This window comes from Biomphalaria glabrata, chromosome 15 (assembly GCF_947242115.1).
Source record: "Biomphalaria glabrata chromosome 15, xgBioGlab47.1, whole genome shotgun sequence".
NCBI classification, from domain to species: domain Eukaryota; kingdom Metazoa; phylum Mollusca; class Gastropoda; family Planorbidae; genus Biomphalaria; species Biomphalaria glabrata.
In genome coordinates, this window is record NC_074725.1 from 15,513,371 (window position 1) to 15,531,223 (window position 17,853).

Sequence of the window (17,853 nt, forward strand, 5' to 3'; positions counted from 1 at the left end):
ACTAGATGACTGTCTATTCTGCAAAATTATAAACCAGTGTATATTTTAACGGCTTCAATGGTACTCTACAGATACCTCAACATTGATTTGTGCAATATGAGGCTTTGGTATTAAACATCTATAGCACAAGGTTTATTCATGGATCCTCTTACAGATCACCTGGGGACACAGTCTAAGGATATAAGGTGAGAGTGTAGAAGCTCTGGTAATGTAGGATTTAAAGCTATACATATTTTTTAAAAAGTAAAAATTATTTTGGAAAAAAATTCTACTTGGATATAAAACTAGTAAAATCAACAAGTAGAGAATCTTGGAGACGAGTTTTGTAGCTTTAGACTCCAAATGACAAATATGTTTACAGTGTGCACTTAGCACTGTTAGCATCACAGATGTGAGCGAAAATTTGGTCAAACATTAAACATTTTTTACAATTTCGCCGAGGACTACTTCAGAGCTGGCTAGCAGCCGAATTTTGCCCCCCTCATTTTTAAAATTTGTTTTTAAGTTTTAATTTGCGACTACAGTTAGGTCCTGGGTTGTTGTATTCCGCCTACAACTTTGTCAGTTTTTCTGGGGATTTTCTCTTCACTTCAAATAAAAAAAAAAACAAAAAAAAAAACGCTCAAATCTTTTCATTCAGCGTCGTTGCCAGATTTCGCACCAGACGGGGTGTGGAGCAGTGGCGTAGCATTCATGGCGCATTGCACCAAAGGGCCATGTCTCAAAGGGCTCAACAATGGCCATTGAAAGATGGTCGTTGATTAATTTTAAAAAGATATGCAAATTAAAAGTATTTTGTTGGCACACTTATTCTTTGATATTGTTGTCCTTACTGATTGTAATGAACTGATTACTTGTAAACAATGGTGCATACATTAGAATGTATTTCTGATAATCTACTGATACATACAAACAGAATGACTAGTGGTTTTATTTTTTTTAAACCTCACTTATAAATCTTGTTTCTTGGGAAAGGGGGGGGGGTGGCACCATCATAATGTTCAATCCAGGCCCACGGGTACATCGCTAGGCCACTGAATCAGAGAGCACTCTAAAAGGTAAACACATTATAGGTTGAGAATCACAGTGTTCTAAAGATGACAAAGGCATTAACTGAACCAGTGCTGTGTCGTTAGAACAGTGAATACATTCTCATTTGTAGACACACTTGTATTACAACTGTTCTGTTGTAAATCTATGTTGCAGGCCCAACTCTTAAGCACAGACTGAAACGATTATAATTCGCCAGACAATAATGAAATCTGAGTACGGCTTGAATAGGATAGTTAGTTTAGTAGCTCTACTAACAAGACAAGTTCAAGTCATTTTAAGATCTAAGTGTATACTATTTCCGTCGCTAAGTGTCATCTAACTATATCGAGTCGTCTTCAAGTGGAGTCAACACTAATCTAGGGGGTGGGGTGGGGGTTAACTGCACTTATGTCATTGCAGTGAATTAGATATTTGGCAAGTGAATAATGACTTCTGGCGGACAGCGGCTTTCATTACATCAGGTGTGGAAAAATATGTAGGTCGCAACTGGGATTGCGTAGTTACGTAAAACACTGCACTCATCCTTAATCTTCGGAATCGAAGACACTGGCATTATAATGAATTCTGATGATTTGAACAACAGAATTTAACAACTCGGGGGATTATTAACAAAAACCAAACATGGTAATGATTTAAAGTAGGGATCGTTTGCTTTTGAAAAAAAAACTCAAACATTTCAATCGGTAAAACTTTCATCTCAACCAAAACTAAAACAGTCATTTCCTTTTTGAACTCAGGAGAGGTTACTCGACAGAAACGTCGTTTGCATTTGTAAATGTTGTAAGATGACGAATTACTGGGTTGACGGAGATGTTGCAAACAACATGGGGAGGAGTGGGGGGGTAGAAGTGAAAACTGAACACAAAGATGTTCACAGGAGCAATTCTTAAGCATCGTTTTATTTCCATTTATTTTGAAATTTAAATATTAACTAGGCTTTTATTTCTCGTTATTTAAAAACTGAATTTACTACGCAGTGCATTATATCATACAATATACACTTGAAGGCAGCTCTTTGATGCTTAGCTGTAGGCTCTTTTGGAGTTTGTGCCAAGGAAAAGTAGAACTTTTCTTCTCAGCTGCTCGACACTGCCATATAGAGTGAACAAGTAGTTAAAATCTATCCTAACTTTCTCATTCCACTCAATTAAAAAATAAGAGATAGGCACCATATTATCGTACAGTTTCGTTTAGAGCACCTTCAACTAAAAGTCATGATGTAACTAGCGTTTCTAAATGTACATACCGATACAGCATGTGGAATACACTCAAAAAGATAGCATCCTTACTAAGTTCAGTTCTTAGTGGCTGCACTTGTCAATAGTTTCGCTCTGTCGCAGACTAAAGTCATTATTATTATTATTATGTTAGAAATGAACGAGTAGTCATTCTCTGGCGCTGCCAGGGTCGAGTTTCGCTAAAGAGAAACAAAATTCATCGTAGTCCCTTTAACAGTTTCCACTGAGGAATTTTCTGGTGATGTGGCAGGTCTGCAGCAGTACCGCCCTCTGACAGGCAACGAAGATGTTCCTAGGAATGTTAAGGGCCTGGAAGGTGTCTGTGAGGTCAGTTGTTATTATCCCCTCGGTTGATATAACAATGGGGTATATTGTTATTTTGGACAATTTCCATAGACGCTTAATCTCCAAGCCTAGGTTCCCATATTTTCGTTGTTTTTCAATTTCAGTTTTACTTAAAATGATGAGACAAAGTTTCAGCGATGTCAATAAAGAGTAGCGATTTTTTTTTATCTATAAGCAGCAGATCAGGGGATTAAAATCTACCGTTTTGTCAGTAGGCAAACACTAATCAGCTCAAGTCAAATCTCGAACTTAAACTTCAGAGTCTATTATAACTAGCTACTTCAGTTAGGTAGCCAAGTAACCTTTTCCAACTTGGTCCTACCCATATATTCCACTTAAATGTCGCTAAGATATTAACTTCGTAATAATTTTAGAGCGAGAGGCAGAAGACAATGAGAGAACAAATAGCATTAAGAAGATAAATAGAACAACCTGGTGGTGACTCTGGCTGTTTCACTTCATTGAACTGTGATTTCTTTTCTTGATGGACTACAACAATCGCTCTCATTGACCCAAGAGCTGGGCTAGGTCAACAAGACTGGCCGACAAGTTAATTATCTGGCCGAGAAATCAGGTGTCAGCCCAATCAACAGCACTCAGTCATGTGACGTGCCAAAGGTTGCCACTTCAACGCCTTTCGTTTGTTTTTGTTTTTCCCTGCCGTTGAAAAGTTAAACGAGTGCATTGTGGGACGGGAATCAATACGCTTACATTCTTTTGGGACTATTTGTTGCTATGTGATCTCAGTTTGATCCACCCTCTAGTTTTTTATTTATTTATTTATTTCTATTGGCCTCCTTCAGTTGTAGAACGACTCTGGTTCATCTCGAACACTTTTTCATATGGCTGTGGAACCCTATTTTGGAGTGACACTCCCGTCCACATATATCGCAGGTTAAGGTGGCTTTAACTATAGTGGTAGAGGGGCCGGCCGTTTTTCGTATGGCACGCTTTTCTTCCAGAGCTCAGGCCCATGTTTGTTTCACTGACCATAGCTTTCTTGGTCACCGTCTCTCTCCAACTAGTGCAGTCTAGGGCTATGTCTTCCCAAATGTTTCACTGATTTAAATCCCGTTTTATCACATCCACATAACGGAAATGGGTGCGACCAGTTTTTCTTGAGCCAGACGCGAGTTGCCCGTACAGAATGATTTTCGGGATGCGGTTGTCCTCCATCCCTCTGGATTTAAAGTACTCATAAACCGCTACCATTCACGTGGTGGATAATTGCGGGGGGGGGGGGGCACCCAGCGTGACGCTCATCCTTCTCTATCCCAATACAAGTATATGAGGGCACATTTCTGATGACATGAAACTCGCATGGTAGAAAATGTACATCGTCCACTCTGGGGAGGAAACGTTTAGAAAATCAATTGCCGCTACGGTCAATTAGATTTACAATCAGCTCGGTCAAATGATGCGTGGTCATCAGTGTTCCCCATAAACCCTTTTATTTGTATGCCTTGTGTGTTGCCCATAAAGTGCTAATGTCTTAGAGCTTAATATGGAGAATAAAACATTTTTAGTAAAAAAAAAAGTCATTTATCTAGAAAATAATTTACTGGTGCATAGATCCAAATTTAGTAATTGTTTTTTGTTTTAGCAGTAAAGTATTTCTATGGGTGATCCCCACATGCGTAGAGTTTAATGCTAAATATTTCTATGGGCGACTATGGGTGACCCCCACATACGTAGAAGTTCAATGCTAAATTTAGGTAAATATAACAAATCCAGTGGTTCTGGGGACTTCCCTTCAGTTGTATCCATGTCCAGCTTTGCTTTTAGTTTTTATAAAGTCCGATAAACCAAGACCAATCGCCAAAGAAGGTCTGAACACTGACCTGCCAACCTGTGGATAGTGGAGACCAATAGCTCGTTGTCACGTCACAGGTCTTTACGACGTGGCAACGAGTTATTGGTCTCCACTCTCACAAGCTGCGACGTCACAGGTCAGTGTTCAGGTCTTCTATAACCATCAGTCTCGGGTAAACTGTCGTTTGCTTTTGTCTAACATAAATGTAAATCTTTTTCATTTCAGGTCAATGGCCGGTCACTCTTTGAAGGAAAAGTATAACAATAGTGGTAAGTTGTTTCCCTTCAGACTTGTGCACTAAATTGAAGAATAGAAATAGTGAGAAAAATAGAAAAATAAGTAGAAATGGAACACACACACACACACTGTTTATGAGAACAACATCATACATACATTTGTGAGACAAACTTGAGATAAACATATACACTGTAATCACCTTCTTCGTCTCTCTCTCTCTGTATTGTGGTGTGGCAATAACGTTTCTATTGGATTATAAATAGGGGCCTTCATTTACAATTTGTCATTAACCATGTCTGAATAAATCACTCTCAATTATAGGCTTTGGAGGCGCGGTGGCTGAGCGGTAAAGCGCTTGGCTTCTGAACCGGATGTACCGGGCTCTAATCCTGTTAAAATGGGAATTTTACTTTTTGCTTATTACAGGCTTACTTCCCCTTGGAGCTTTATCTTATCTTATAAATGACAGACCTTACTACAAAAGAGAAGATAATTACGTCCTTAGCGTATCCATGTGTTAATCAAGTCATGCATGTTAATTAGTGACTTAAAATCTGCCAAGTCATTGGTTTTCCTGGCTGATTCGGGCAACCCATGCTCTCAATGAACTCGGGAAGACGAAACACTTGCACAAATTTGTCCCAGCATATGGAATAAGAAATGTGCCTTTAACTTTGTATCTTTCTGAGAATTTTATTAGGTATTGTTTTTGTATTAATAGGTTATGGCACAGTATTGTATTGCTACTTTGACTTTTATTCTTCTGTCCTGTCCTGACATTTACTGATTCTACAATTGGTGTGATACTAATTAGAATGATTCTACAATTGGTGTGATACTAATTAGACTGATTCTACAATTGGTGTGATACTAATTAGATTGATTCTACAATTGGTGTGATACTAATTAGATTGATTCTACAATTGGTGTGATACTAATTAGACTGATTCTACAATTGGTATGATACTAATTAGACTGATTCTACAATTGCTGTGATACTAATTAGATTGATTCTACAATTGGTGTGATACTAATTAGATTGATTCTACAATTGGTGTGATACTAATTAGATTGATTCTACAATTGGTGTGATACTAATTAAATTGATTCTACAATTGGTGTGATACTAATTAGATGTGAATATCTAATTCTTATAAATCTCACGGCTCTATTTTGAGTCTGTTATAATTTATTTTCTTGACTTCAAGGGGTCCCAAACAGAAGATGCATATTCTAAAATTGGGCTAACCAACATTTAACATTTAAGTTTTATGTTCATGTTTGATTTTTAAAAAAAAATTGTTGTCGTAAACTCTATTGCTTTAAAAGTTAAAAATGGGATCATTGGTAGATATAAAATTGGTGAGACATAGTGAAGCGTTGACCAGTCTACGGCACCCCGGGAGCTGCCTCCATTTCCCACCCGTTGAGTTATTGCTCTCCGGCTGGTACATTGAAGGCATATTAAAAAAAAACAACCTAAGTAATGTGACACTAGCGTGACACTAGACTATAAAAATTTATATCGCCCCATAGACAAACCACATGTTAGCATCAGTGTTGTAGTTCCTTTATAATCAATAATAATAATAATAATAATAATAATAATAATAAGGCTTGTCTTCGTGTCCGAAGATTAATGAGGAGTGCAGTATTTCACGATGCTATGGGTTTATGGAGTGACAGCCGTATGTGAACACAGACATGAAGAAAAAACTACATTTTATTAGACACATTTTAACTTTTTAAAATATGAATGAAAAACAAGAAAAACATTTTTTTAAGACAAAACTTTTATGACTGAGACTAAGACTAAGACTGCTTGATTGATCCTTATGGACATTTGTTATGATTACAATGACTTTTTTCTCATATAACAGAAACATACACATAAATAGAACAGACACAACGTAAAGAGTTCATTCACACAGGCATCTTGGTCCTTTTCATGTTTCCTGATCAACGAGTGATCTAGTCTGATCGAGTGAGGTACGAGCGATTTTGTACCGCTCTGTTCTTGTTTTGATTGACAGCAGTCGCACATTTCGCATTTTTATGATTTTTTCTAGACGGCGTAACAGTTGAGATGAAGCGTTGCCTTGCCAACAAGTTATTCCGTATATTAGCAGATTTTGTATAATCGCGCCGTAAAAAATATCTAGGATCTTCTTGTTTAGTTTAAAGCTATTGAGTTTGTATATAAAAAAAAAATTCGCTGGGCTGTTTTCTTTGTCAGAGTTCCTAGGTGGTCTTCCCACGAAAGCTTGTTTTTAATGATAACGCCTAGATGTTTATATGCCTTCACTTGTTTTATATTTGCACTTCACGTATAGTTTGTTTCTTCTTACTGAAATCTATTATAAGTTCTTTAGTTTTTGTGACATTCAGTTCTGGAAAGTTGTCAGTGCACAAGTTTCGTAAACTCTTCTTTCGAGCTTTGATACTGAGTTTCGTCTTCTGAAATAAGACCGACTATGGCAGTATCATCAGCGAATTTAATGAGTTTAACTGAGTCATAGATGCTTCCTATGTCATTAGTGTAAAGAGTGTATAGTACAGGAGAAAGTACACAACCTTGTGGAGCACCCGTACATAGTACTCGAGTTGACGATTTGGTGTTGTTGACTTTAACATACTGGGGCCGTTGGATTAAAAAGTTTAGAACCCATGCTTGTACGTAGGGGCTGACATTTAAGTTACTCAGTTTGTTGATCATTAGATGTGGCTGTATGGTATTGAAAGCCGAGGAGAAGTCTACGTAGAGCACTCGTGCATATGTTTTGGGTGTATCGAGATGCTTAGAAAGCTGGTCCAAAAGCAATAGTTCTCCTAGCTGCTTATATGCAAATTAGTGAGGGTCTAGGCTGTTACTGACTTTCGCTACAAGTTGTTTAAGCACATATTTTTCAAAACATTTCATAACTATTGGTGTTAGTGGTACTGGGCGGAAATCATTTACGCTATCTATTTTTTGGTTTCTTTGGTACTGGTGCGATCTCTAAAGTTTTCCAGATGTGTGGAGTTACGCACGTTTGCAACGAGTGGTTAAAGATGTGAGAGAGATGAAAGAGATTTGTTCAGCACTTAACCCTTAATATAATATATTTTTCCTGTTCTGTCTTGTTTATTTTTTTAGAATGGTTGTTGTAAAAGTTTTTTTTTTTTTTAATTGCGGAGATACAATTGATACTTTGTCTTTTTTTTTCAAAGTATTTTTAAAAAATTCTTGTTTCATGTTAAGATTGACACTTAACTTAGTCATTATTGGCTTTGCCTGGCTGATTCAGGCAGTACGTTTCATCTTGGAAAGTCTCTTGGGAAAATCTTGAAGAAGAGAGTGGATTAATATTGTTTCATGTACTTTGATCTTGGTCATTACGACACCAAGGAACTAATTAAACAAACTTTACCTACACACACTGCACTGCACAATAACTTTAACTTTAAACTTGTGTTATACAGGACACATAAGTGGAGTGCTTTGATCTGCTCTGTAGTAATGAGTTCCATAGAACTGAATCAAGTCAAACACAAGCATTTAAAAAATTATGTATACATTTATTTTTCTTGTTCCTCCTTTTGTTGCTTTTTTTTTTAGTAGGCTATGCGTATTGTAGTAGTTTCTAGTTTTTTTAGATTGTGGAGATACATTGATATATATATATATATTATTATATTTCGTCCCTCGTGGTTCGATTATGACCACTTTGTCATCCAGGGGGCTGAGAGCTTTGCACTGGGGTTTTGTACCTCCTCGTGTGGCTGGTGAGACCTATGTGAGCTCGGAATATATATATATGTGTGTGTGTGTGTTTGTGTGCGTGTGATAAAACAGATGCTATATAAAACAACTGAATATTTAATAAGACAAGTTTTGGTGCATAGCATTAATGTTTCTATACTGTTCGGCATACAGAATCAATACCGCCCTAGCTTGTTGCATGACGCTTTATCCTTTTTCTTCGCTTAAGTTGTTAAGAAAACCATTTCAAAAAAAAAATTCTCTGAGGCCTCACAGAGCATTCAATTTCATTTATCTTTATTGCTAACTTTCTGAATGAATTCTTGACTTGATGCTCAGACTATGGTTATAACTGACGTGACTAGAGCGATTTGTTGCCACATTTTATTGCTCTAATCATACTGATCGATTTCAAATCTTTTGAATCTGCTGAATCGCTGCTGACGTGAAAGGCGTGTGTTCTTTGAAGGTGTAACTTGAAAATGTGAAGGAATTGAGTTCACTGCTGCAGACATCAAAGTCAATCTACTTTCATTGTAGCAATAAACTCATTCTATGTTCGGCTCGAATGCTTCGACTCCTTTCAGTCTTGCCTGGACAGTGAACGTTTTCGTAAGTGCCAGTGTTTTTTGTATTTAGGATATTTGTAGGTAGGACGTTTGTAGGTAAGGCGTCTGTAGGTTGGACGTTTGTAATTAGGATGTTTATACGTAGGACATTTGTTGATAGGACGTCTGTGGTTAGAACGTTTGAAATTAGGACGTTTGTATGTAGGACGTCTGTAAATAAGATGTTTGCAGGTAAGACTTTTGTAGTTGGTAACGGGTTTGTTTTCTTTTCAATGTAAGTATTTTTTTTGCGATTTCACATGACTCTAACACCAAAGTAACTATTTCTTATTATAAGTTTCTGAAGACAAAATGAATTAATGTAAAATGTATTATTACCACAGACAAACAACAAACAAATAAGTTAAGGCTTATCGAAAAAAAATGTATAATATATTTGAACGGTTAATGACTATTATAATGGAAGCCCATCTTTTAAAACTGTGTATGCTTAGATTTGAGAAATGCAACATTTATTGGGCATTGCAGCGTGTAAAATTCTTGATTCTTCAACCGTCTGTATGAGAGTGAAATTTAGCTTACAATACATTTCTCTCACGAACGATTGCACAAACAAGACTCAGTTCCTGTTTAAATACATCTAGCTCAGAAACATTTGGAATAAATTCATTTCACTTAAATACAACAATATCCAATACAACAAGATCCAATACAACCAAATCCATTACAACAAGATCCAATACAACAAAACTAAATCCAATACAACCAAATCCAATACAAACTAAATCCAATACAACTAGATCAAATACGATTTATTCAAATACATTAGATCAAATCCAACTAGCTCAAATATCTCTATCTTATATACATTGATCAATCTAGAATTCATCCATTTCAGATGCATCTGATTCAAATACTTCTAGTTAAAATACAACTGAACGGATGGTCGTTCTGTTCAGCGCCATTTTCTAATTGAGTGCAAACTTTTTAAAATTCACTTTTTTTATATTTATATAAATTAACAAGTACAATTAACATCATAGTGAACATAACCATGTATACATATATACCACCTCACAAATGCTAATTAAATTCATTTTACCACCAATCGAAGTGTTGATAACTTTGTAACATAAAGTTTCACTCTTTCATTCCTTATCGATCTTTCTATCTCTCTATGTAACAAAAGGAGTACACTTTCTATATTCAAAACAGTCAACAGCAGTCAGTCCGATCGTAGCGTTAAAGATTCACGAAGTGTGCTATATATAGAATCCACTCGGTGCTCAGAGTTAAACGACACGCGCTAAAGAGTTTATTTGGGGACTCCTCACTTAATAATTCATTCCGCTTCTGTAAGGTCCAAGACACTTTGTGCTGAATTATTTCTTTTGCTATTCTTCTCATTCACTTTGATACCATCAACAAATATGTGAGTTGAACACCATTTTGTAGAGTTGAGTTTATACTTTATGTATTTCTGAGTAAATACTCAGAAAACTGCTGTGTATCGGATGCCAGGAAAAGAAAACAAATGAGTTTGTACTTTTACAAGTCTACACTCTGGCTGGCAAGAGGGGTCAATTTCATAATACCACGAAGAAATGAAAGCTGAGCTGGTTTGGTCCTACTGTAAGACATGAGTCACTATCAAAAGTCAAACTCCAAGGTACAACGGAGGGAACACGAAGAAAGGGTCGCCCAAAGAAAGGGTCGCCCAAAGAAAGGGTCGCCCAAAGAAAAGTTGTCGGGATTACCTGAAAGAATGGATCGGCCTCTCTTGATATCCTACTAAGAACAGCCGCTGACCGGGAAAAGTGGAGGGCCTTGGTTACGCGGATTGTAACAGCACCCTTACGACGTACGTCAAGGGACTGGTGATGATGATTTCTGATCTGATGTTCTGAATATTTTTTTAGTGCCCCCCGAAAAGAAAAAAATCCGCCATTAGTTATGTTTGATCTGACTATCCATCCATAAACCCGTCTGTTATGGTTACATTTGAAATAAACAAGACCACATTTTGTAAAACCAATTTCAATATATTTTAGAGCTTGCAAAGTTTAGGTCAACGGTTACTTCTAAAATTGAACCGCTTTAGTTTTAAGATGAAATATGTAAGCCGTTTTTTCACAAAACACATTTTTTATAACTATCATTATTAATACTTAAAAAAATGAAGGTAAGGAAGATGATTATTTAGAATATAATTATATAATATATATATATATATATATATATATATATATATATATATATATATATATATATATATATATATATATATATGATGTTATTTATCACAATACTGTTATTAAGTTATTTATCTTTGACGTAGACACATGTGATATTTTTAAGAGCTACGTGGCATGGGATCGAAGCCTGTGTGACAAATTTATCACAATCGAAGAAATGAAAATATTTGACGATTTGAGGAGAATGGTGCAGCGAAGAAAAAAGGGGGGGGGGGTGCGGAAATGCCTGGTAAAACAAACAGGTTCGAAGGTTATGGTCAGGTCAGTGTCTGCACTTAGTGACTGTCGTCATGGTCATTGTCCGTCATCGCATTGAACTTGAAACATGGAACTGTCGACACACACACAAACACGTTTACAAACACGTACACACACATATTCTAACACATGTACACACACACACACATAGTGCCCACGTTGTATCACACACACTTTATACCACCAATATTGCGGGGTCTCCACCAAACGTCTGAATCGACACTGCAATTTTGCAAGTTGACCTTTGTGGTCAATGAGGACGTCCACACAGTTTGATGATGATTGATGTCGCTGGTTTTGACCAATCAAATTTGTTCGACAGACAGCGCGCCATTTAACTTGTTTTATTGTAATCCTTGATCGCGATAGTTTTGTAGATTACTTTCAAATAGCAAATATGACCTAATGGTGGGCGTTTAAATATACAGTCGTATACTGTTTATGGGTATAAGATGTGTGGTGTGCTGTACTATATTATGTTTAAATAAATATATAGATACAATAAACCTTCCGCAATAGGCAACAATAAACAACAGAAAATTATATTACAAAATCAAGCAACATAAAAAAATACTTTAAAAATAAAACAAAGCTCTTAGAAGGGAAAGAACTACACATTTACAGCCATATCTCGTTATACTGGAAGGTTTGTTTGTCTTTTCTATCTAAAACGAAATTAGTTAATTATCACTAATTAATTGATTAATTTTTATTTTTTTATTTATTCATGATTTGTTAAGGACAACAAATATTTTTGTAAAGTTTCAACTTGTTCCGAGAATAGGAAGTGGGAAAAAGTAACGTGTACAAAAAACAATAGTACAGGAATCTTTAAATCGTAACAAATGTATTCTGTGTAACAAAAGAGGCTTCTCAATATTTCAACTAGAAAACTATAGAGTTGTTTCTCATTTCTAATCATGTTTTTAAGTAATACATAGAAACAAATAGTAATATCCACCGAAAGTTATTCAGCACATTGTAAAGATAAATAAGAATAAGATGACCGCTAAGGACTGGAGCCAGTAGAACTCTTGTTTCTCTCTGTACCAGTGGTAAAGAACGAAACCTCGACTTTTGCTTGCTAGTTAGGAATAGTTTGGGGCTAATCCTTGAAACAAGTTGTCCTACTCCTTAGCTTCTGGCAACTCAAGAAATAATTTCATATATTTATACATATTTCATATACCTATTATTAGACCACCTTATTTATTGGTGAGTTGGGGGGGCGGGACTGCTTAAAACACACACAGAGGTATACATTTGAACATATTAAGACAGCCCCCTTATGTTTTCTTTATGTTTTTTCCACCTCAAAGTCTAGGAGACCAAAGACATAAATGCCAGGTTCTCCATGGGCAAGGAGACAACTAACTAAGTGACAATTTACAAGGGCTTTGTCTGCATCACATATGGAAAAAAAATGCAGGTCGCAACTGGGTTAACGTATTTATATGAAATGCTGCACTCATCCTTAATCATCGGAAGCAAAGCCATCGCCAGCATTCTTGCCTACCCATGTTCCAGTTTACGGACTTTCCCACCATGGCACCAAGTTTAAAGGCGTAAGAGCTGAAGTGTCTAGGAAAGCCTCTGTCTTCACTTATTATATTAATAAGGCGTGTCTTCGATTCCGAGGATAATAAGGACTGCAGTATTTCCCGTCAATACACAGCCCCAACTGTGACTTACATAATTCGCCATATTCAGCGCAGTCATAACCATTGTCCGCCAGTGGTCGATTAAGATTTTCTTTTCGCCGACTACGTCTGTCTCGGCTGTGGATTTTCTTTTGGCCTCAAATGAGTATCCCGCGTTTTTTGTCAGTGATTCTTTTCTTCTTCTTCTAGCCAGCTTTATTGCTGCTGAGCTGTGAGCTCTTTTGCAGACTGTGCCAAGGAAAAACAGTGTGCTGTTTTCTTCAGTTGTTCAGCCCTGCAGTACAGGGTGTTGGTTATGTTGGGCTGGAGTGGTAGTAGGGTCTGCCTAAGGTGGATTAGGAAAGGGCATTCAAAAAGGATATGGTTTACGGTTTCATAAGGGGGAGATGTGTGGGATTTATTTTATTGAGATGATAATTTAACAGAGATGTGTGTCCTGTCCTTAGTTGGAAGATTGTAGATTGCTCTTTGCGGGGGAGGAAGTTAATATTGTCCAGTTTGTTAGGCATGTTCATTTCTTTGTACATTGTCAGTGATTTCCAGCTGTCTCGTTCCGAAGACGCCTGCAGCCAGGTGCTCTCTTCTATGTCAATTAAATCAAGTTGGCTCCTAAGCTGGTCTTTCAAAAGTTGCCGTGTTGAGCTGACAGTTGGTCGACGTAAGAAAAACGTATCTACGCACATTGAATAATATAGGATGATTCTAATCTTTATATTGTTATATTATTACAAGCGAATACCTTTAAATGAGGTTAAAGGGGATTGATCGAAAAGAAATGTACAACATCACGTGACATTGCTTAACGTTTTAATTACTTTGTATCACAATTCGTTCCTCGTAAACGTTCACAGGGGCTGGCTAGATGATGTTGTTAATTGACTGATGACAGCTTGTAAATAATCGCTTTGTTTATAGTGCAGAGATATTTCATAGTAACTAAACACTCTTGATTTTTGCAGTGACCAGAGTTAATAATAATAGGTCGTTGATGTGTAGCTCTGAATATAGACGTATTACATTTGTGGTGTGAGATAATGTCTGTTCTGTCCCATGTCTCTTGTTAGTCTTTACCTCTTCAACTTTCACACTTTCACGGTATTGATTAGCTTCCACTATGACATTCCAGCTCGTGATTTCATCGGATTCAGCCTGCCCAATCAAAATATCCGCTGCCCTTTTCTGATGGTTACATCTCACGTAAGTGTCTTTAAGGTGGAGATTGCGCTCTTTAATGTGCCTTTGACCCAGTGAAGGCTTTTACCCTGATGGCCAGGATGAAAGATGGCTCTTCAACGACTCCTCTGTTTGGAGGCTTTAACTCTTTCTCTCCGTAATTATTTACCACATTCTGGTGGAATCAACGTTGGTATCGTCAGTTAGGAGAGAAAGAGTTAATCATCTGGATGATCTTGTAATCACTTCCATTTTCTTGTGATACGGCTTCTTAAGCCATACGCTATGGATTCTCTCTCCCATGCGAGGCCTGAGGCCGAGCCCACGAGGGGACGTTCCAAATACCTTTAATCGTCATGTTCCGTTTTTTTGGGAGGGGGGCAATCACTGCTAGTATAACCCCCGCTGGGGAAAGGTGTAATAGATGGTTAGTAAGACTTTCTTCCATCCTCATGACGTGAAAATACATTAGCTAGAACATATCACGGCAGCCCTCTGGAGCCTATGTTCACTCTTGTTATCAACCTATCCGAGTCAGAGTGCAGGCGTGTCCACGTAGACGCAGGGATGAGGCTACAGAAGCTGGAATCCTCATCAGAAACACCCACACATTGTCCATAACAACCAGCTTTAATTTTCTTTTCTAAAAAGAATCAATAGCATTAAAGAATCTCTACATGTTGTTACATGTGTACTGGCACTGAGCTGACCAACAAAAAGGACTGACAGACTCAACTGTGAACTTGTCAATGTTCCTCTAAACCTGTCAACATCTGATGGTGATATTTGTCCTCAGCACTCCCTTCCTCTCTCAGTTTGTCATCACGCTGGAGATTTGAACAGTCCCGCGGGCCACGGGAAATGTCCGTATAACGTGGTGATGATTTGAAAGGACAACACAAGAAAATAACTTCATGAGAAGCTTTGAAGAATTTAGTGGAAGAAAAAAAAAGGGGACGGGGGTATTGAACCAACCATACTTTTCGTAAGACTGTTTTTTTTTTGTTTTTTTTTTTTGGCACCAAAAAAGACTTACAGACATGCACCCGCACACAAATATACACTATCTCACACACACACATTTTGAGTTGAGTTGAGTTTTGAGTTTTGGGCACATCGGCACAATTTAGGCAATGTGTGCCCGTATTTCTTCAAGGATTACTATACTTTACACATTTTGATGGACACACGACTTGACTGGTTTTGTATCCAATTTTTTGTGAACAATTTTTTCCTTGCTTCTAGTATAGTTTAGATCGATAAATGAGTCTGTTTTAAGATATCTTCCTTCGTCGTATAATTCTAAATCTTGAAAAGAATGTTCAGAAGTGTTCTTACTCATTGGCGAAAGCCAAATAAAATAAAGTAAATATAGATCTTTCAAAGCTCTGATTGAACTTTTGCCCAATAAAAATCTACTCTCAGATATTGATGCTATACACCTAACACACTTGCAATGTCAGTGGGGGTGTCATCAGAAAACAGAATGATAGAAAATATTTTCTGAATTAGAGAATAAACATTAATATTAACTGTTAGATGTTTTTCTATAAGCATTTTAACACCAAACTAGATAAAGACTGCAACCATAGTTTGAACCCAAACGCGGCGAGCTTCAAGGTAGCTCTTATTATACAGGTAAAGTAGCCCCCTGTGTAGAGCGTTATGAGGAAAAAGAAATGAGCACTAATTTAACAATTCTAAGATCTTAATCCATTCTAAAGTACTCAATGGCGTAACCCGTTTTATTTTCTAGTGCGAAGTCCCACAGTATCTTATCTTATCTTATCTTTCTTATCTTACAAATTGTCGAGTTGGAAGCTCAATTGCAACAAGATGTCGTGAGAAAATCAAAATCAGCTTAGTCCATTACCCAGTCTCGTGAGATTTCTGGATTATGTCATCGTGTCATTAGGCATTTCATCATGTATGATACATTTAAAGTTCTAAAATAAATGGACAATGCTATGAATCTCCACCTTAAAGTGTTCATTATTGTAGAGACACTCTCTTATTTAATATACATAAACCAATAACTGCAAACACACACACACACGCACACAAATCAATTATTGCAGGATCAATAGTTAATTCATCTACTGAAGAAATTATTATTTCGAGAAAGATTCTCATCTTGAAATAACCATAAAACCGAGGGAAAAAAGAAACACATTTGATTCAGACTATTTTTAAACAGATATAAAAAAAATATGATACAATTGGTATTTTATTTTTAACCCTCAAAGTATCAGAAAGCATCAAAATAGACAGAACAACTAGTGATACAAAAAAGATCATCCTACTAATAATAGAAACACTGAAATAAACCCGTCTTTGATGACGATTATGACATGAGACATTTTCGGAACAAAAGATCTATTGTTCCCGTAAAGCATCTTTAAACCTCTGATTCTAAAAACTGCAAGATGGTCATGGAACAATAGTCTCCAATGCAGACATTGATGTTAGTTTAGTTGACACAGATGCAAAAGTTCTCTTCAAAAATAGAGATCTTCCTTCCGTGAGCTTTAAGGGAGATAATAAGGTTGCTCCGGGAGAGGGATGTTTATTGTTTCATTCTTGGTTTGTGAGAAAATAGAAGTTATTCTTCAACATTTTTCTTCGTTATTATAAACGTGACTCCATCACTAGAGCGCAAAGAACAGCTTGCTAAGCCTGGCTCGTGTTTGACTATTGAGACTTCGTGATTAGGGCAAAGTTCAAGGCAAGAAGCGAAGAAGTGGGGCACTTAGCATTTTGTCATTTAAAAATGAAAGTATTTTAGATTTTAATATGAGATCATCATTAACAGGTGGTGCTGTGCCTGAGCGGTAAATCGCTTACTTTCGAACCGGGAGTCCGGGTTCGATTCCTGGTGAAGACAGGAATTTTTATATAACTCTTTATATAAGTTGTGCATTCAGTTAAATGCCCACACACACATAGCCTGTGTCTGAGTGACTTCGTTTTGGGTATCTAGGAACTTGACAAGTCATATTACATTTATATATCAAATAGCATTTTAAAAAAACAAATTTGAAAAAAAAATATATTGAGTGAAATTGCATCAATTATTTTGAGTCAGTCATGTCATTAATATTTCTAGACTAACAATAGTAAATATGTGCGATTAGAAAATATTTTTGTTAATTGTTTTTTGTTTATAGCAACTTTCGTGCCTATAGCATGCCCAGTGCGTTATGTTCCAATCATTTTTGTGAGCAAGTTGGGAGGGGGGGGGAATATCTGGGAGAAGATTGAGGTAAAGTTCCTAGCACTGGGTGGATGCCTGGTCGTGCGGTTAGCGCTCTGGACTTTCGTTCAGATTTATCGAATTAACATTAGAAACATGTCAAATATTTTACAAGCACAGGTCTACTACTGTCTCTAGCAGTCAAATCTCAACATGTCACATTTTTGTCTGGATGTATCCTGCTTTACGTCTTTCCTTTGTTTAGAGGGCGAAGTAATTTGACTTTGACTTGATATAGGGAGCGATAATTGAAAAT

General features: G+C 36.8%; 1 protein-coding gene across 3 annotated transcripts in view; it reads left to right on the plus strand.

Moving 5' to 3' along the window:
- LOC106053164 (uncharacterized) overlaps nucleotides 1-17,853 on the plus strand; it is a 54,925-nt gene that overhangs the window by 14,542 nt on the left and 22,530 nt on the right. For 2 of the 3 annotated variants that reach the window (XM_056012220.1, XM_056012221.1), the window contains 2 exons: nucleotides 72-185; nucleotides 4,675-4,718. In XM_056012220.1, coding sequence (XP_055868195.1) covers nucleotides 139-185; nucleotides 4,675-4,718 — 91 coding nt within the window. In that variant the 5' untranslated portion in view covers nucleotides 72-138. Of the gene's footprint in view, nucleotides 1-71; nucleotides 186-4,674; nucleotides 4,719-8,499; nucleotides 9,229-17,853 lie in introns of those variants that run through there. The other variant, XM_056012218.1, reaches the window with a different exon arrangement.